The following is a 20,942-nucleotide window of genomic DNA, read 5'->3' on the forward strand; positions in this document are numbered from 1 at the left end:
CTCCCTCCAGAATCCCCAACAGGAAGTTCATCAGCACGTCCTCCACCAGGTACACCTTACACTGAGGACAGGTATATAAAAAACCTTAAACACTGGAGACATGTCTGATGGGATCATGATGAAATCCCCAGGACAACAGAGACAGTTTGTCCCTGTTCTGATGACGTGGTCTCAGAGACATTCAGCAGCCTCCTGGTTCACGTCTCATCACAAACATCAGAAACAACACGTTAAATAAAAGATGGAGGACGATTTTCACCATGAGAGGAGCAAAGTGGTTGAAGATGTGAGCCAGAGTGACGAGGACTGTCGGTTCTCCATGAAGACTCCACATCGCACAATCCGTCTCCAGCAGCCTGTCCTCCTGCAGAGAGGACACAAGGACATCAGGGTCAGAGGTCACAGAGACATTAAAGTCCGATGTCACAGAGACATTAAGGTCAGAGGACAAAGAGACGTCAGGGTCAGAGGACAAAGAGACAACAGGGTCAGAGGATGTCAGGGTCAGAGGGCCGAGAGACATTAAGGTCAGAGGACAAAGAGACGTCAGGGTCAGAGGACACAGAGACATTAAGCTCAGAGGACAAAGAGACGTCAGGGTCAGAGGACAGAGAGACATTAAGGTCAGAGGACAGAGAGACATTAAGGTCAGATTGACAAAGACGAGGGTAAGATGGAGACACAGAGACATGGAGACGTACCTGAGTGTCGATGGCGCTGCAGAGGACGTTCTTGATGTATCCAAGCAGCTTGTGAGCTTTCAGCAGGTCAGAGGTCGGAGGGTTCTGCAGCGGCAGGTAACCGTCCACAGGATACGTGCACACGTGCACGTTAAAGACAAACACACTGAGCTGATGCACATGCACGAGGGTCAGAGGTCAAACACACACATTAACAAACATACTAACACACACATTAACACACACACACACAGTGAAGGATATCGCAGCGGCCGGCTGCCGAAGTTAAATGCCACTGACTCTTTGAACGACAAACTGATGGAGGGAAAGTAGGCGACGCCCGGACCCGTCTTTATGTTGGTGAAAGCTGTGCCCAGAGACTGTCCATTCCTGAGGACAGGAAACTGTTAACTTAGCTTAGCATAAAGACGGGAAACAAGGGGAACTGTTAGCTTAGCATAATCAGATCACAGATTAACATCTCATTTATTAACAAATAAACATGTAAACAAATACACGTTTATAAATGAATAAATACTTTTCTGAAGGTTATTTTTTGTTGTTTTTTTTAAGGTCTTGACCTTCTATGTAAAGAACCTTGAGATAATGTATATTATGATTTGGCGCTAAACAAATCATATTGAATTGAATATAATATATAAATAACTGAATAAAATGTTTTCTTACAAGCAGAATGTGATGGTTCCTTCGTCCAGGTCGATCAGACAGCTGACGATGTCTCCTGCCGCCCACGACTGAGAGGAAACATCAGGCATCAATCATCATCTCAGTGTTTCATCTAGACTTTGAGCAGTGCAACATACTGCAGCCTGTGTGTGTGTGTGTGTGTGTGTGTGTGTGTGTGTGTGTGTGTGTGTGTGTGTGTGTGTGTGTGTGTGTGTGTGTGTGTGTGTGTGTAATTGTACGTAGCAGAAACAATGCGTATGTAGAGGCTCAGGTGTGATCTCACCTTCCCGTAGTTTGTGGTCGTCACGTTCCACTTCCTCACTCTGTTTCCATCGTACGCATAAGAATCAGGTGTGTCACCTACACCCTCCTGACAGGAACACACACAGTTAAATATATATGTATACACACACAGTTATACACATGCACACTCTGTATTGTGTGTGTACCTCCTGGTTAAAGCGACAGTTCAGTGTACACCAGCCGATCTGCATCAGACCCTGTGACGAGATCAGAACCTCGTACGCCCACTTCCCTGCAGAGAGAGAGAGTCACATCTTTGTGTGACAATGAAGACAAACTGAATCATGTGATATGATGGTCACATGACCACAGAATAAAGCGTGTTACCTTTATAAACACAAGTGGTGGCTCTGATGGAGCTGAAGTTGCTGTGACCTATGACCTGAAGACACATAACATTAAAAACATAGTTCATGCAGAAGACACACGGGGGCTTCAGGTAGAGGATCGTCATCATCTCACCCCGAGCAGGTCGTCATCGACAAACAGGAGACCTTCAAATCCACTGGTGTGATCGAGGACGACCGGCTGAGGACCCAGACGACCCTCCACAGGCTGATCTGATCGTACACACAGAGACACACATGTTAGAACATGTAAGAACGACACATTACAGCGACACGCTAGAATGACACGCTAGAACGACACGCTAGAACGACACGCTAGAATGACACGTTAGAATGAAACGCTAGAACGACACGTTACAACGACACGCTAGAACGACACGTTAGAACGACACGTTAGAACGACACGTTAGAACGACACGTTAGAACGACACGCTAGAATGACACGTTAGAACGACACGCTAGAACGACACGCTAGAATGACACGTTAGAACGACACGTTAGAACGACCGCGTTAACGACATTAGAATGAAACGCTAGAATGACACGCTAGAACGACACGTTAGAACGACCGCTAGAACGACACTTAGAACGACACGCTAGAATGACAGTTAGAACGACACGCTAGAACGACACGATAGAATGAAACGCTAGAATGACACGCTAGAACGACACGCTAGAACGACACGTTAGAACGACACGTTAGAACGACGATGAAACGAAACGCTAGAACGACACGCTAGAATGACACGTTAGAACGACACGTTAGAACGACACGTTAGAACGACACGTTAGAACGACACGTTAGAACGACACGTTAGAACGACACGTTAGAACGACACGCTAGAACGACACGTTAGAACGACACGTTAGAACGACACGTTAGAACGACACGTTAGAACGACACGTTAGAACAACACGTTACAGCGACACGCTAGAACGACACGTTAGAATGACACGCTAGAACGACACGTTAGAATGACACGCTAGAACGACACGTTAGAACGACACGTTAGAGCGACACGCTAGAACGACACGTTAGAACGACATGTTAGAACGACACGTTAGAACGACACGTTAGAACGACCTTAGAACAACACAGCGACCGCTAGAACGACACGTTAGAATGCGCTAGAAACACGTTACGCACGCAAACGCCACTTAGAGCGACCGAAACATAGAATGACCCAGACGATTACAACAGACGACATTAGAACAACGTTACAGCGACACGCTAGAACGACACGTTAGAACGACACGTTAGAACAACCCTACAGCGACACGCTAGAACGACACGTTAGAACGACACGTTAGAACGACACGTTAGAACGACACGTTAGAACAACACGTTAGAACGACACGTTAGAACGACACGTTAGAACAACACGTTACAGCGACACGCTAGAACGACACGCTAGAACGACACGTTAGAACGACACGTTAGAACGACACTAGAAGACACGTTAGAACGACACGTTAGAACGACACACTAGACCACAGTAGAACGACATGCTGAAACGCTAGAACTAATACGCTAGAACGACACGTTAGAACGACACGTTAGAACCAGTTAGAACGACCGCCGACACGCTAGAATGACACGCTAGAACGACACGTTAGAACGGAATTAGAACCACACGCTAGAATGACACGTTAGAACGACACGCTAGAACGACACCACGTTAGAACGACACGTTAGAACGACACGTTAGAACGACACGCTAGAATGACACGCTAGAATGACACGTTAGAACGACACGCTAGAACGACATGTTAGAACGACATGTTAAAATGAACACGTGCTAGGACGACACGCTAGAATGACACGCTAGAATGACACGCTAGAATGACACGTTAGAACCACGCATGTTAGAACGAAAAATGAAACGCTAGAACGACACGTTAGAACGACACGTTAGAATGAACGCTAGAATGACACGTTAGAACGCGACCACACGTTAGAACGAAACGCTAGAACGACACGCTAGAACGCGCTAGAACCACGCTAGAACACTAAAACAAAAACAAACGAACATGTTAGAACGACATGTTAGAACGACACGTTAAAATGAAACGTTAGAACGACACGCTAGAACGACACGTTAGAACGACACGTTAGAACGACATGTTAGAACGACAGTAGAATGAAACGCTAGAACACACGTAGAACCATGCTAGCCACGCCAGAATGAACGCTAGAACCAGACCATAGCATGTTAAACGACACGTTAGAATGAAACTTACTAGAACGACCGCTAGAGCAGAACCACACGCTAGAACGACACGCTAGAACGACATGCTAGAACGACACGCACACAAACGACATGTTAGAACAGCTAAATGAAACGTTAGCTGAACATTAGAACCAAGCGACACGTTAGAACGACACGCTGAACCATGTTAGAACGACACGTTAGAATGAAACGCTAGAACGACACGTTAGAACGACACATTAGAAACCACACGCTACAGCGACACACTAGAACGACACGTTAGAACGACATGTTAGAACGACACGTTAGAATGAAACGTTAGAACGACACGTTAGAACGACACGTTAGAACGACACGTTAGAACCATTAAGACACTGTAGTGGACACGTGATAAGACAGAATTCACCAAAGGCTGTGACATTGGTTTACACTAATTGATTGCACTATGTGGTTTGCACGCTGTGGGGTTACCAAGGTAACAAGGGCACTGGGAGTGGTTAAAAGCGGATGTTGGGTGACACCCGGACGTGCTCTGTATTGTGGAAATGTTTATGAAATAAAAATGCAGCACAGCGACTGATGGATACAGTCCTGAGGGACCTACCTTTTTTATTTGTTTATCTGGATGATATACTGGTGGCTAGTACTTCTAAGACAGAACACACGTCTCACCTATTGACACTCTTTGAGCGACTCAGTCAGCATGGCCTGATTATAAATCCAGCCAAATGTCAGTTTGGGCTGATGGCTATTGACTTCTTGGGACACCGCATTACTAAGGACGGTGCAGTTCCTCTCCCTTCAAAGGTGGACGCTGTCACAAATTTCCCACGCCCACTCTCAGTGAAGTCTCTGCAGGAGTTTTTGGGCATGGTGAACTTTTACCACCGCTTTCTTCCGCAGGTAGCACAGCTAATGCGACCCCTTTATGAGGCCCTGAAGGGTAAAGCGGCCAGGCACGCAGTGATTTGGACTGAGGATAGGAATAAAGCATTTGATGATGCCAAGGCAGCTTTGGCTAATGCGATGATGCTGGCACACCCCGCACCCAATGTTCCGATATCCATCACTAGTGATGCTTCTGACTAAGCAGTTGGAGCGGTGCATGAGCAGTGGGTCAATGGGGCCTGGCAGCCACTCGCCTTTTTCAGCAGACAGCTGCGCCCCAATGAGCGGATTTACAGTACCTTCGATAGGGAGCTGCTAGGCCTCTATCTCGCCATCCGACACTTTCGTTTCCTGTTAGAGGGCCGAAGTTTCACAGCGTACGTGGACCACAAGCCGTTGACTTTCGCCATGGTTAAAGTGGCAGAGCCGTGGTCTGCTCGCCAGCAGCGCCAGCTTTCCTTCATATCGGAGTTCACCACAGATATACAACATGTGGCAGGCAAGCACAACCCGGTGGCTGACTGCCTCTCCCGAGCGGTTGCTGGAGCCGTCCAATTTGGTGTGGACTATGAGGGCATGGCAGCAGATCAAATTTCTGATCCAGACGTTCAGGCGCTGAGGACGGCTGAGACAGGACTGAGGTTGGAGGATGTTGCTTTTGGTACTGCTGGCACTACACTCCTATGTGATGTTTCCACAGGCCAGACACGACCAGTCGTTCCCACAGGATAAGACAGAATTCACCAAAGGCTGTGACATTGGTTTACACTAATTGATTGCACTATGTGGTTTGCACGCTGTGGGGTTACCAAGGTAACAAGGGCACTGGGAGTGGTTAAAAGCGGATGTTGGGTGACACCCGGACGTGCTCTGTATTGTGGAAATGTTTATGCTCCGTCTATTTAGAACGACACGTTACAATGACACGTTACAACGACACGTTACGACATGTTCAGTGGATCTGAATCATGTTGATGAAGAAGAAGAGATTCATCTGTTTTCAACTTACCTCTGATCTCCTCTGAAGGTTCTTCTTCTGACAGAAGGTTCTCAAGGTGGCAACCAAGATCCTGGAAACCAAGAGGCTTCCTGAGAGGAGGAGAGGAGGAGGAGGACGACGACGACGAAGAGGAGAGGAAGAAGAGGAGGGGAGAGGAGAGGAGGAAGAAGAGGAAGAGGAGGAGGGGAGAGGAGAGGAGGAAGAAGAGGAAGAGGAGGAGGACGACGAGGAGGAGAGGAGAGGAGAGGAGAGGAGAGGAGGAAGAAGAGGTCAAATACACTTTCTTCATACAACATGTGTTGTCAGTAAACCATGGTTTCCATGGGAACAGGGTCCATCTGATGAACATGAACCACTTACCAAAAACTTTAAACATGAGACTCACAGACCGATCACAGACCGACCATGGAGCAACTGACCGCTACAGACAGAGCAGGCTGCCTGTAGCGGTCCGTGATGATCCCTTAGGTCTGTGTCTATTTGTGTGATGAGACAGAGACGAGTGTTTAAGTTCAGTCTGAAGAACCAGAGTCACACACGACCTCAATCTGTGTCACTTATTTTTACACAGAAAAGGATCCGACAACATGTGAAACTCAACCTGCTCAACTGTGTGTGTGTGTGTGTGTGTGTGTGTGTGTGTGTGTGTGTGTGTGTGTGTGTGTGTGTGTGTGTGTGTGTGTGTGTGTGTGTCTATGTATAGAGCGGCTGAAGGTAACATGAATCTGTCCGGCTTAAGGGAAAAGGCCAGTGAAACACTAGTCACACACACACACACACACACACACACACACACACACACACACACACACACACACACACACACACACACACACACACACACACACACACACACACACACACACACACACACACAGTGACCGAGTTTTTTCTGTTGCTCAACACTTGAACGCGTCAAAGCAAAACAACAAGAGTCTCTGACGGGACAGTTTACCACACACATAAACTACAGTGTGTCCACATACTTGTGTCACAAACAGCTCAGTTATTTACAGTGAACGCAGGATATTTAGTGATCAGTGTGTGTAGGTCATGAACATGTGTGTGAGAACAATGTTGTATGAAGCAACAACACAAACCATGTGTGTGTCGCAGAGTTCACAGGCTCCACCCACATGTGTATGGTTTAAAACTTAATCCACCTTTTTCCAGACAAGTGTCACATGACTGTTGACATACACTGGTCATGTGGTGTAAACAGGAAGTAGATTGTCTCTGCAGTTGGTTGCTTAGTAACAGAAACTCTGTGATGGTGAAGAGTCAGAGCAGGGATTTCTTTTCTCTGAGCGACGACGAGGTGGAACTGTTACTGACAGGAAGTGTTAGAAACAGGAAGTGTTCCTGACAGGAAGTGTTAGCGACGCTTTGTGTTCACCGCTGGTCGTCGAGTCACGTGACTGATGAGAACCAATCAGGAAGAGAACGTCTGTGTCATCGTTTACTAAAGTCTCAGTTTCTGTTCAGACTCAAACACAAACCCAGAGTTTTCTAACTGAAACGAGACCAGCAGCGTAACCATAGCAACAGTGATGAGCTTAAAACTAAAACGTGGCTCTGTTGTTCACGGCAGCAACAAGCTGTTCCTCTCCAGGATGGATGATTGACGGATGTTACCTGAGCGAGGCGACTGCTGGTCCATGTTTGGTTGAAGGAAACACATGATGGAGATAATCACTGAGCAGCTTCTCATTCACGATCCCTGACAACAGAGAAACACACAGTTTACTGTTAACACAGACACACAACAGAAACACACAACAAACACACGCACAGTGCTAGTGTGGCTCCGTCTATTTCATGAAGAGCCCACTGAAGCTAAAGAGTCCCAGCACATGATCCGTCAATCAAACCCAGGACTGACTGTCAGTCAACATCAATCAGATCAATGAAACTGTTGTAAACACATCAAGTACATCAGAAAATAACAATACTGTCTCTGCAGTGTGTGTGTGTGTGTGTGTGTGTGTGTGTGTGTGTGTGTGTGTGTGTGTGTGTGTGTGTGTGTGTGTGTGTGTGTGTGTGTGTGTGTGTGTGTGTGTGTTACCTGTAGCTCTGGCCTTGTCACTGTCTGATGACAGTCTGTAGTTACGGCGAGTCAGAGCGGTGCCTCCTCCTCGAGAGCTCATCCTGTCTGACAGGGTCAGCTGCCCCCCCGACAGAGAGAGAGAGTACTGTTAATACTGTACTACACACAGTACTACAGTCATACTGCATTACACACACAGTACTAGTCATACTGTACTACACAAAGTACTACAGTCATACTGCATTACACACACGGTACTACAGTCATACTGTACTACACAAAGTACTACAGTCATACTGCATTACACACACGGTACTACAGTCATACTGCATTACACACACAGTACTACAGTCATACTGTACTACACAAAGTACTACAGTCATACTGCATTACACACACGGTACTACAGTCATACTGTGCTACACAAAGTACTACAGTCATACTGTACTTCACACACAGTACTACAGTCATACTGTACTACACAAAGTACTACAGTCATACTGTACTACACACAGTACTACAGTCATACTGCATTACACACACAGTGCTACAGTCATACTGCATTACACACACAGTACTACAGTCATACTGTACTACACACAGTACTACAGTCATACTGCATTACACACACAGTGCTACAGTCATACTGCATTACACACACAGTACTACAGTCATACTGCATTACACACAGTACTACAGTCATACTGTACTACACACAGTACTACAGTCATACTGCATTACACACACACAGTACTACAGTCATACTGTACTACACACACACACTTCAGAGAGAGTACTGTTAATACTGTAGTACACACATTACTACAATCATACATTAATACACACAGAACTACAGTTAGTTACTATAGTAACTGTGAGTACGCCAGTTCTCACGGTATCTTATGAAGCTAACGCAGCTGTTCGCATGTTAGCTCCCAGTTAAACCAGTTACACCCGGTTCGGGTAGCACCGTCTCCCCGGTCACTGTGGGTCGAGCCCGGCTGATCTGGACCGTGTCCCCGGACAGTCCCGGTCCTCGGCTGCTCGCTGTTAGCCGTTAGCTAACAGCAGCTACATGAAGCTAAGGTTAGCACGCACCGCTGGCTTCAGGTCACCGGGCCTCTGCTGCAGCTGTGGCCGGTCACGGTGTCTGTCCTCCGGGCTGACAGCTGAGAGGAGTCCCGCTGATGTCCACAGGAAGAGACACAACCTGGGAACGCCCCTAAGTACGGAGCCTCAGCTGGTCCAAAACCCACGGAAAACCGCGAAGCGAAAATGAGTCAGGTTTGTTTGGACACATTAACTATAGTTGATATATTATATATTTATAATATATATATTGTTATATTATATTATATGTTATATTATATCTATTATAATATATTATGTTATATTATATTATTTAAATAAAATGTGTGTATAACTAAAGAGATTCAACTTTAAATCAAACTGAATCCAACAGTCACGTTCACCCTGTTAAATACTGTTGAAGGTTAGCAGCTACAGTTCCAGATGAAACTGAACATCGCTGCTGACACATGACGACGCTCTGTGCTCCATCACTAAATGTCTTTCAGCAATAAATACATGGAGAAATATTTCCTGAAGCTTAATGAGGAATCAGAGGAGACAAGTCGTTATATTAGACTCTGATCTGTTCAGATTAACAAGGAAACCAAAACCCTTTTCCACCTTAGAAACACAGCAAAGGTATCAGATAGCCGACGTCTTCGTCTTCTACGTGTACGGCTCCTCTTCTTCATCCTGAGATGTTTGTGTTCTTCCAGTTTCACGTCCGTCACGTGTTAGAAACCTCATCAACACGTCCACTCGCTCTCTGGGAAGCTTCAGGACATTGTCCTGCTGTTTCCTCACATGGACTCACAAGGACATGTTACACACATTTTACCAGGAGGCTGCAGGAGAAGATCCAGAAAATGTCCAGAGACACTGACTCAGACATTTGCTCAGACATTCTCACACACAGAACCTGCAGAACATGTGAGGAACACGTCAGGAACATGTGAGGAACATGTGAGGAACACGTCCGGACTTCATGTGTGAAAACAGCTTCAGTCACATCATGTGTTTATAGAGTTCAACAAAACACGTCCACTGCTTTATTAATAATTTAATATTTATTGTCAAAAGCCATCTGTGTGTAATTACAGTTATTAAGGCATCAGAGTAATGAAAATATAATAAATCTTTTGTCTGAGCTTGAGATTCAAGTACAACATGAAAAATAACCTCTGCCCCCTTTTGGACGTAATCAGAACATTTGTCAGCAGGTTTCAAACGTTAGCGGAAGAAAAATGATTTAAAGATGTTTCATAGGAAACTAACGTCGTCACAGACTGAAGCTGCAGACTTTAGTTTTGAAACAAGTCGATGTCGCTTGAGCTTCTTTAACATTTCACATTTAAACCAACAAATATTATACAATAAAATCTTCAGTTTCACATGTAACAAACTATCCATTCTAACTTTATTTAATTCAGCACAGTTTTAGTGTGATATTGATTAACTAGCATGAAACATATTGATTAATTGCAAAATATAAAACAGAAAATTCAGTTTCCTGTCAAGCTCCAGAATTAAAGACAAACTGATCTCATGAACAAAACTATTTATAGATTAGTTTTCTGATATTTATCTGTCTAACGATCTATCAAATATGATCAGGTATTCTCTTGATTGTCTGATTGAATTGTTAAACATCAGAAAACAGTGAAAAATGTTTCAGATGAGGACATCGTCCAACAGGTCAATGTGACAGAAGACGACGACATCAATTAATCTTTCAATCGTTTCAGCAGTAACTTGATGGGATGATTCTGTGGGTTGATGTTGTGGACATAGACGTGTCCTCACATTCATGTCCAGTGCAAAGACGGACATGATGGAGAAAACCTGTGTGTGTGGTTGAAGGCGATTGGACGGAGGACGGAGGGCTCGGATTGGCTCTCAGCCCATGTAGGGGTAGCTCCAGTCACGGAGGGGGATGTTTGTCTGTTTCACCACCTGCGGAGACGTCCACCTCAGGACGTAGTGAGAACCTCCAGGTTTGTCGTTGGTCCCTTGATGAAGAGAGTAAGGAGAGTTCAGATGACAGAGCAGCGGCAGCGTCACTGTGACTCCAGGTAACGACTCTCACCTGAAGCTCTAGCGCCGCCAAATGGCTGCTGGGCAACGACGGAGCCGGTGGATTTATCATTGACGTAGTAGTTTCCGGCAGCATATCTCAAAGTGGCTGCAGCTTCATCGATCACAGACCTGCCACACAAAACCCTCAGTGATGAAAACTGGTTCAGCTGTTTCATTATTCTTTTATTTGCTTTAATTTTGTAGCTACTTCAGGTGAGGTACTTCCTGTAACTGATTCAGCTGTGATTGTCTCTGTTCCTATCTGTGTTACAATAATATAATAAAGTGGTTTGGTTTGAGTGACTTTTTTCATCTGACATCAGAACCTTCTCGTCACCCTCTTGTCCAGACCTCCTCCCTCTGACCTCCCTCTGACCTCCCTGACCTCCCTCTGACCTCCCTGACCTCCCACTGACCTCCCTCTGACCTCCCTGACCTCCCTCTGACCTCCCACTGACCTCCCTCTGACCTCCCTCTGACCTCCCTCTGAACTTACTGATCCTGAGCGAACACGGCTCCTGTCAGAGCGTACGGTGACGTGTTGTCAATCAGCCGCAGAACTTCCTTGTAGTCGTTGTCAGGATAAACGTAAACAGTCAGAACCGGACCAAAGATTTCCTGCACAACACAAACAACGTTACATGAGTGCACGCGCGCACACACACACACACACACCATTACATTTCATTGAGTGACTCACAATAAGTGCATCAACCATGAGGGAACAAACCCAGAACAAGAATCAAGTCAGCACATTAACTTCAGAACTACAAAGTGCTACATGTAAGTGCAACTTTTTTTTTTTTTTTTAATGCAAGTGGGAAGAGATGTTACAGAAAACGCCCTGATAATGGTGCGATGCCGCCTGCACCTCATTCATGATGGCGTCCTGTGGGTCCGTGGTCTCGATGATGGTCGGCTCCACAAAGTATCCCTTCCTGTCGTCACAGCGACCTCCGGCGATGACCTTCAGACTGGCAGACGACTTGGCGTGATCGAGCCACCTTTTAATGCGACTGAACGACTGCAGGAGGAAGAGAGAGACGTCAGGAATAAAAAGATCAAAAGAGAGAAGGGAAGTGAAGAGGAAACTCAACCTTGTCGTCGATGACGGCGGAGAAGAAGCTGCTGAAGTCTTCAACAGGCTGAAGAAGATAAACAACGTTAACCTTTAACTGAAGCTGAAAACATTCGTCAGAGAATTCAAACTGTTTCTCTTCATTAAACAGGTTTTAGAGGAGGATGAAGTCCATGCAGCTGAGTGAGAGCTGACGGTGTTTAAATGAACTCACGTCTCCCACTCTGATGTCTCTATGAATGTCCAGGAGTCCTTGTTTGATCTGCGGCCACACGCTCTCAGCCACATACATCCTCGAGCACGCCGAACACTTCTGACCTCCGTACTCGAACGCAGAGCGAATCGTCCCCGTCACCACGCTCTGGACGTCCGCAGAGCTGTGGACGAAGTGGAAGTTCTTCCCGCCACACTCTAAAAGCATCAGGAGACATGTTCAGTGAACGAGAAGTCACAGGACGCTGAGAGGAAGACGAGTGGGGACAGATGATGGTTTGACCTCCAAACGTTAGAGGTCGTACTCACCTCCTGCCAGTCGAGGGAAGACCCTATACGTGTCCAGGTTCTGTCCCACTTGTCTCCAGAGACGCTTGAACGTTCTGAGGAACAAAATCAGTTTCAGTCACTGTGATGAGTCAGTTTTCAATGATTCCTCAACAGTGAAAATAAAAACTGTTTTTACTGATCTATTAAAGACGCTTCTTACGGGACGCTGCCGGTGAAGTTGATTCCCGCAAGGTGCTCAGAGGAGGTGACGGTGTCTCCGAACACGGGGCCATCAGCTGGGAGGAACTGGATGATGTTTGGCGGGAGACCACATTCCCTCAAGACTCTGTAGACGGCGTAGCTCGCAGAAATTGCGGCGTCACTGGGCTTCCACAGAACCACGTTACCCTGAAAAACAACTGGATCAGTCTGTTGATCCTCAAACATTCGTCAGTCCTTCACTAATAATGTTGTAATCAGTTTATCAATAATCACAATCATTGGTCTGTTGTCACCACAGCTGACAGAGACCAACGCGTCCACACTCACCATCAGAGTCGGGGTTCCCGCCAGGTTTCCACCAATAGCAGTGAAGTTAAATGGAGCCACAGCTGCTACAAAGCCCTGAGAGAGAAGAAGAGATGAGACCAGCACCAGACCTGCACCGACCTGCAGACGCTCGATCATCTCTCAGGACAAAGAGAGTAATGTAATGACACCTCCTCACCTCCAGGCCGCGGTACAGCATCGTGTTAGTGCTTCCCTCTGCGTCAATCGGCTGCTGCCTCTCCAGTTCGACTGCGTTTTGGGCGTTGAACCTGAAGAAGTCGATGAGCTCGGCAGCGGCGTCGATCTCGGCTTGGACCACCGTCTTGCCCTGCAGTGTAGAGGTCAGAGGTTAACAAGAGATTTCTTAGAATGAACTGAGTGAAAAAGTCCGGAGTGACTGTTTTCATACTTTGAGGCCCCCTACTGGCCCCTTCGAGTCATTACAGATAGTAAAAGCCCAGAAAATGTATTGTACTCAATATGGCCCCTTTAAACTGTCTGTCTGACCTCGTCACTGACTCTGATCAAACTGACTTCACTGGTCTCACGCACCTGTCCGATCATGGTCTTGGCGAGGATCTCCGCTCTCCTCGGTCCACTGATGACATCAGCGGCCTTGAACAGGACCTGGGCTCGGTCCTGAACCGGTTTCAGGTCCCACTCTCTCCTCGCCGCCATGGACGCCAGGATGGCTTTGTTGATGAGCTCCTGAGGAGGAGGAGAGCTGTGAGAGTACACAGAAAACACAACAGCTCCTCCTGCTGGTCAGAGTCAGACACACAGATAAACACAACATGTGACTCAGATCTACGGTGGCCCTGAGAGCTCAACGCACTGCAACTTAAGGACATGTTGGGGTTATGATTATGTCAAAACATGGGAAAAGTATAGTTTAATCCATGGATGGTATTGTGGTAAAAGTAGTCCCCCCTGTGGGACCCCCACCGGTGTGCATTCGATTCCCTGGCATTGTTGGCTGCAGTGCACGGCTGCCCAGTGACTTCCGCAGGTTCAGCGCTACCCACATTCAGACAAAAGAAGCAATGGCTGCTATACAGAGGGCTGAGAATGTCGCCTGTAGACAGAGGCTGCTGAACGCGCTGCCGCCTGGCTGTGAAGACTTCGAGTTCAGCTCACTTGTTACAGTAGTCGGGTTCGGTACGTAGTCGATTCTCACCGCGCGCTCGCAGCGCACGCTTCCACAGCTGGCTGTCAGACGACATCCTGGTCAGCTAGACTGTATATCAGCCCATCTTTGTTACCAATATGTTAGCCCCTCTCTCTCTCGTGTCTGCTGTGTGCTTGTAGGACTTAATGGATAAACCCAGACAACAAGGAATACAAGTATGATATATTTGATAATTTATATATATAATGTATTCGTTAAATCATGGGGAGAGGGGGAGGGGGAGCTGGTCATTAGCATTTAAGACAGGCGAAACAGTACTGTAGCTGTTTATCAGCTGTAAATGATCGTTTGACCAGTATGTACAGACATTCATTAGACCCAGAACCATATCAACTGGTAAAATGGACATGTATGTCCCCTTTAAGAAAACACATGCAAGTGGACAAAACAAGCAAAGTAAGAAAACATCTTCGTCAATTTGACAACACAACACCACACATTCCAGAAACGCGCTGCAATTACAGAAAACAACAACTGACATTTTAAAATACTATTTTAAAATATTTGAGACTGAATCTAAACATCAGGTGTGAAAGGTTCCCCTGTTGGTTTGTAGTGAAAACACTTTGTGGATAGTTTGGACCAATCACAGGAAGTAGAGCCAGCATTAATCAATAGAAGAAGAAGTCTTCCCCTCCGATGATAATGTTTGAACCACGAGGACGTTCATTTGGTGCATTTGAACTAGTGTAGAGTACTGTAGAGTACTGTGGAGTACTGTAGAGTACTGTAGAGTACTGTGGAGTACTGTAGAGTACTGTAGAGTACTGTAGAGTACTGTGGAGTACTGAGCATGAAGGTGCTGATGCTGCTAGTGATACCATCGTTACCATGGCAACCAGATGAAGCTTCATTCATTTCCTCCATTCACACAGAAAGACAACTACCCCCCCAACTGACAACACACCCACGTCAGACACCGTCTACAAACCAATCAGAGTCAAGTATAGGTAGACTCCGCCCACGTAGGTGATGACGACAGGACGTACGTTCGTCAGACAAATTTCTTTAGTCCCTAAATTAAAATATGAAACCAGAACTAACAGATCAGATGAAACATGGAACAAACACATGAAGCTTCAGACTCTGGAGAGGAAACGACTGAAACAGTTTTGAGCCCTGAACAGACGCTGAGTCACAGATACTCTGACAGATTGTGTTCTTGGTGTGTTGTATCGTTCTTACCTTGTCAGCGTAACAGAACTTTGCCACCTTGTGCGAGTGGTTGAACGGCTGTGAACACAAACACAGTCAGTTATTCATGGCTCCTTCTCTCCCGGTGTGAACTGTGTTTGTATCGACTCACTGATAACTGATATCTGACGTCTGACGTCCACACATGTTCGTCTCCCACCACACACGGGATCTCCTCTGTCGCCCCCTTCAGGCCATCCAGGGCCTGAAACACAAGAGGTCAGGATGAAGCAGGTGTTCACACAGACTTTAATCCAGATCAGATTAACGTTACATCCACACGACTAGATTTTCTTTTTAAAGCTCATCATTTCTGCTACAGACACTTGTGGCGTCCACATGACTCCGGAGTTTTAAAGCTGCTAAAACAGAGGTTTGTAAACGCTGCTGGTCCCGTTCTAGATTGAAAACTGAGGCAGCGGGTTCGGGCTTAGAAACGATGACTCCTTCCAGAAAACGAATGAGGTCATGTGATCTGTGTTTTCAGGCGTATTAGTGTAGACGCAGATTAAAGCTGATGGAGACAAAGCACTCGTGTGGACAGTGTTGAAATGTCGTCGTATGAATGTAACCTCAGTTTTACCTTCAGCAGCTCGACTCTCTCTGAACTCCCCTCAGTGAACGACAGGATGGGCTCGTTCTTCACCTGCACCCCCGCACATGCACTCGTCCTCAACCTACACACACACACACAGAGAGACAGAGAGAGAGAGAGAGAGAGAGAGGGAGAGAGAGAGAGAGAGAAGAGAGGAGAGAGAGAGAGGAGAGAGAGGGGAGAGAGAGAGAGAGGGAGAGAGGAGAGAGAAGAGAGGGAGAGAAGAGGAAGAGGAGAGAGAGAGAGAGAGAGAGGGAGAGAGAGAGAGAGAGAGGGGGGAGGAGGAGAGAGAGAGAGAGGGAGAGAGGAGGAGAGGAGAGAGGGAGAGAGAGAGGAGAGAGAGAGAGAGAGAGGAGAGAGAGAGAGAGAGAGAGAGAGAGGGAGAGAGAGAGAGGGGAGGGGGGAGGAGAGAGAGAGACAGAGAGAGAGAGAGAGAGAGAGAGAGAGAGAGAGAGGGAGAGAGAGAGAGAGAGGCAACATACTCGGGTTAAAGTTTCTCCAGTCAACAAACATCTGATGTGACGCTGCGACCAGGTGAAGGTCGTTTGTCTCGCAGACAAAAAAGCTCAGGACTGAAACCAAATGTGTCTTTGATCAGCACGTTGCCTTGTGTGAACTCCTCAAAGACCTGATTCCAGAGGCTCCACACGTCATCTCCTCCGACTACATTTCTAGCAGATACATATCCAGACAAATTGGCAACAACTACAGCCAATCAGAGAGCAGGACAGTGTGACGGTGCTAGAAAGATCGTAAAGTGAGAGACCACCTGTCGTCAGTCTGTCATGTAGCATGAACTCACAAATACTGTAAAACTCCTGGTCACATGACACAAAGTCGTGTAGTGTGAACCAGTCTGAGGTGACAGGTGGGTCATGCAACATGTGAGCATCACGTATGAGATGGAGGTCTGACAGCAGACATTCTCAACTCCAGACAGACGTCCTGCACAGTCTGTCCCTGAGGCTGGAGCCTGGAGCAGAGGACGTCCAGCTGTGGACGTCCAGCTGCGGAGCCTAAGAACTTTTTTGTTTGGAGAGTTGCTGGTTTTATTCTCGGTAAGACAAACGAGACGCACACTGACGCCGTGCCGCTGGGACACGGTACAGGTAACATGTTTGATCATGAAGAAGATTGAAACAAACTGATAACATTGTTGTTTCTTCACATCACATCTGAACAGGAGAGAACGTTTCTGTGTCGCAGGTGATTTCATCATCATGTTCTGTTTGGTTTCTCACTGCTTCAGTTCAGTTTGATCCAGTTTGAAAGTCAAACCTCAGCAGCTCCGTCTGCTCCGCATACATGATTAACTGAAGGTCGGGGGGGTGAGTTGATCACCAGCAGAGAAACATGCGGACGTGACGAGTTCAGTTTCTCTGTTCTTTCAGAGAATCGGATTCTCTGAATTCGCCCGGGGGGGGACGACGTGCAGAGAAGTTGACCCTGACTCCAGCTGATATCTGATCCGAGTGCAGCACATGTTCCACACACAATCACACACACTCGGTTTTCAGACTACTTCTCACTTTGTAACGTCAGGAAACATTTTCCTCAGGAGTTTATGTCTCATCTCTAGTTTCAAGTCTGCTTCAACACAGCTGATGTTCATTTAGTGAATCATGTCCTCCAGCTGTCAGTCAGGCTCCACCCCCTGCTCCTCCATATATGGTTACTTCTGGTTTCAAAACACCAAGATGGCTGAACACAATGTGAACCTGAGGCTTCAGGACTGCAGCTCTCAAACCGACAGGTGACCTCACCCCTAACCCTTTCTTAAACACACGTCGCTCTGACAGTCCTCGGCGGACACGCCTGTTCACGATGCTCCTGCTGCAGCGACGAGGTGGAGACAGTGATGGAAGAACCAAGACGGCCACGGACCCCTCTGTGTGTTCGTACGCACGTTTTGTGTCATACTGTTTAACTCTGTTGCTTATAATATTTTTATATTACATTTTGTTTCCTATATTTTTAATATAAAAAATATAACCCTGGCACAAACACACCAAAGCAAATTCCTTGTATGTGTGAACCTACTTGGCAATAAACCCAGATTCTGGTTTTCATGTTCATGTGTTTCATGTTCAATTTAAGCCTTTTTAATTCCACTTGAAATATTCCTGTCTGTTAGACTCCACCCCCTTCATCCACAGCTCAGTCCTGGTTCAAACTTTACCTAAGTTCATCAGGGGTCATTAGAGAATCATTAGTTTAACACTGGACTGATCCAGAAACAGACAAATGACTCAGAACTAATCATAATACATCTTCAGTCTGACAGCAGAACAACTAAATAACACTCAGCCAATCACAACCATTTTAGACCTTTTAAATGAGCCGTGCTCCCTGTGACAATGAACATGATACTGGATTAGAACTGTGCAGGGCCCCCAACGTCCCTTAGAACGCCCCTGTGTGTCCCCAGGATGGAACCACACATCAGTATAATAACTTAATTGAAGTAATTTAATATAATCAGGAGAAACCAAACCGCTGCAGACCTTTTCACAGCCTCCATTTTGAGATAAGCATCAGGTGATCATCACGATCTGTGACTCTGCGCCTGACCGTCACGTGATTAAACATTAAAACACGTGTGGTCCCCATCACTGATCGATCAGACAACTCATCGATTAACTGTCATCAAAGTGACCTGTCAATCACCCGCTGAGACGTTACCCAACGTGCAGAGACACGCGGGACGTCTCACCGGGGGGACAGGGGGGACAGGGGACAGGTGGAGAACAGGTGAGAGGCGGCTCTGACTTTAGCTCTACTGAGCTAACTTGAGCTAACTTGAGCTAACTTGAGCTAACGTGCTGGAGCCGTCACCCCGGAGGTGAAGCGGTCTCGTGTCCGCCCATGTGAGCCTGTCTCTGGGTACCTACCCCCGCCAGGACCGAGCCACCGCCGCCCGCACACGGAGCATGTTCCCCCGCAGGCTGGAAGACAGAGCCGACAGAAAGCAGCGGACAGACCGTGAGACGCAGCCGCAGGACAGACACCGACACACGGATCAGTCACAGACCAGGAGCCGATCCAGATCCAGACTCCACCACCGGCTGGGGGGGGGGGGGGTCACTGTGACTGAGTCCTGCAGTTTAAACACATCTACTCCAACCAGGTTAATGAGAACTATTCAGTAGTTAATACTGAAGTGATCAGGCTGAACCGAGCTGTTCAATTGTTTAAAATCTGACACATCCGTTCATCACCCCCCCCCCTCTGTCAGATGGAACATTCCACAGGCGGGTGTGTATCTGGCCAATCAGCGAACAGGGAAATATCCTCAGCCAATCACAGGTCACAGAACCGAGCTCTGCATTATGTATTTTTTTGTATATAAAGTGCTTTATTGACAAACAGCAACATGAACAAAGACAGCAGCAGTGACGTCAGGATGATAAATATTAAACTGGTGCATCAGTGTTTTCACAGATTTTTCATTTATCGTTCTACAAACACTGAGCAGGATGTTTATCATTCAAACATTTTATTAATAGGATCATATTAATAAGGTTTGATTCGTTTTGGAGGGGGGGGGGGTGAAGTAAATACACATTATCATTAGAGATTCAGAATCAGTATATTGTGAAACCCTAGCCCCTGATCTGTCGACCACGTCTGAGCCGCTTAATGACGTCACCGTTTATTGTAAGTGAAACCATATGTTTTAACTTTCTGTTATAAATTCATCATGTTCAGGACAAACAGCTCAACAACATACAACATGTATCCTGGCGGCGCCTGGTAGCCCCTGGTGAGCCCCTGGCAGGCCCGGTGGGCCCGGTGAGGCCCTGGTGGGCCCCGGTGGGCCCTGGCGCCTGGCGGGCCTGGTGAGCCCTGGTGGGCCCCGGTGAGCCCCTGGTGAGCCCCTGGTGGGCCCATGGGCCTGGTGAGCCTGGCGGGTCATCGGTGTAACCCTGGTGGGCCCTGGTAGGCCTGGTGAGCCCTGGCGGGCCCTGATCGGTGTAACCTGGTGGGCCCCTGGTGAGCCCCTGGCGGGCCCCTGATCGGTGTAACCCTGGTGGGCCCTGAGCCCCTGGTGAGCCCTGGTGAGGCCCTGGAGGCTCCTGGTGGGCCCCTCCCTGGTGAGCCCTGGAGGCTCTGGTGGGCCCCTGGTGAGCCCCTGGTGAGCCCTGGAGGGCTCCTGGTGGGCCCCTGGTGGGCCCCGGCGCCTGATGAGCCCCGGTGTAACCCTGGTGAGCGCCTGGTGAGCCCCTGGTGAGCCCCTGGAGGGCTCCTGGTGGGCTGGCGGCCCCTGGTGAGCCCTGGGGCCTGGCAGCCTGGTGAGCCCCTGGTGGCCCTGGGGCCCGGCGGGCCCTGAGCCCCGGTGTAACCGGTGAGTGCCTGGTGAGCCTGGTGAGCCCCGGTGGGCCCTGGTGAGCCCCTGGTGGGCCCACCGTGGGCCCCTGGTGAGCCCCTGGTGAGCCCCGGTGTAACCCTGGTGAGTGCCTGGTGAGCCCCCGGTGGGCCCCTGGTGAGCCCCTGGTGAGCCCTGGTGGGCCCGGTGGGCCCTGGTGAGCCCTGGTGAGCCCCTGG

At 47.7% G+C, this 20,942-nt stretch overlaps 2 protein-coding genes across 4 annotated transcripts in view; both read right to left on the reverse strand.

Annotated features, from left to right (window-relative positions):
• LOC118104256 (E3 ubiquitin-protein ligase RNF123) overlaps positions 1–9,374 on the reverse strand; it is a 55,056-nt gene extending 45,682 nt beyond the window's left edge. Inside the window, exons 1-13 of one of the 3 annotated variants that reach the window (XM_035151176.2) lie at positions 9,263–9,374; positions 8,181–8,291; positions 7,751–7,835; positions 6,125–6,204; positions 2,133–2,230; positions 1,998–2,052; positions 1,817–1,902; positions 1,651–1,737; positions 1,368–1,435; positions 945–1,070; positions 702–816; positions 260–364; positions 1–61 (exon numbers count right to left, since the gene is read on the reverse strand). The exon at positions 1–61 is cut by the window's left edge and continues 65 nt beyond it. In XM_035151176.2, the coding sequence (XP_035007067.2) occupies positions 1–61; positions 260–364; positions 702–816; positions 945–1,070; positions 1,368–1,435; positions 1,651–1,737; positions 1,817–1,902; positions 1,998–2,052; positions 2,133–2,230; positions 6,125–6,204; positions 7,751–7,835; positions 8,181–8,262 (1,048 nt within the window). In that variant the 5' untranslated portion in view covers positions 8,263–8,291; positions 9,263–9,374. Of the gene's footprint in view, positions 62–259; positions 365–701; positions 817–944; positions 1,071–1,367; positions 1,436–1,650; positions 1,738–1,816; positions 1,903–1,997; positions 2,053–2,132; positions 2,231–6,124; positions 6,205–6,475; positions 6,630–7,750; positions 7,836–8,180; positions 8,292–9,056 lie in introns of those variants that run through there. The other 2 variants (XM_035151177.2, XM_035151178.2) reach the window with 2 other exon arrangements.
• A 911-nt stretch (positions 9,375–10,285) lies between these two features.
• Positions 10,286–19,570, reverse strand: aldh4a1 (aldehyde dehydrogenase 4 family, member A1). The gene is made up of 15 exons (XM_035152447.2): positions 19,289–19,570; positions 16,386–16,479; positions 15,915–16,007; positions 15,794–15,841; positions 13,972–14,127; positions 13,598–13,747; positions 13,420–13,494; positions 13,091–13,278; positions 12,910–12,983; positions 12,602–12,798; positions 12,407–12,454; positions 12,181–12,333; positions 11,806–11,927; positions 11,320–11,438; positions 10,286–11,242 (listed from the first exon to the last, which is right to left on the reverse strand). The coding sequence occupies exons 1-15, from the start codon at positions 19,327–19,329 to the stop codon at positions 11,130–11,132; spliced, it is 1,671 nt and encodes a 556-aa protein (XP_035008338.1). The 5' UTR covers positions 19,330–19,570; the 3' UTR covers positions 10,286–11,129.
• Between the last annotated feature and the right edge of the window lie 1,372 nt (positions 19,571–20,942).

This window comes from Hippoglossus stenolepis, chromosome 3, assembly GCF_022539355.2.
Source record: "Hippoglossus stenolepis isolate QCI-W04-F060 chromosome 3, HSTE1.2, whole genome shotgun sequence".
Classification (NCBI taxonomy): Eukaryota; Metazoa; Chordata; class Actinopteri; order Pleuronectiformes; family Pleuronectidae; genus Hippoglossus; species Hippoglossus stenolepis.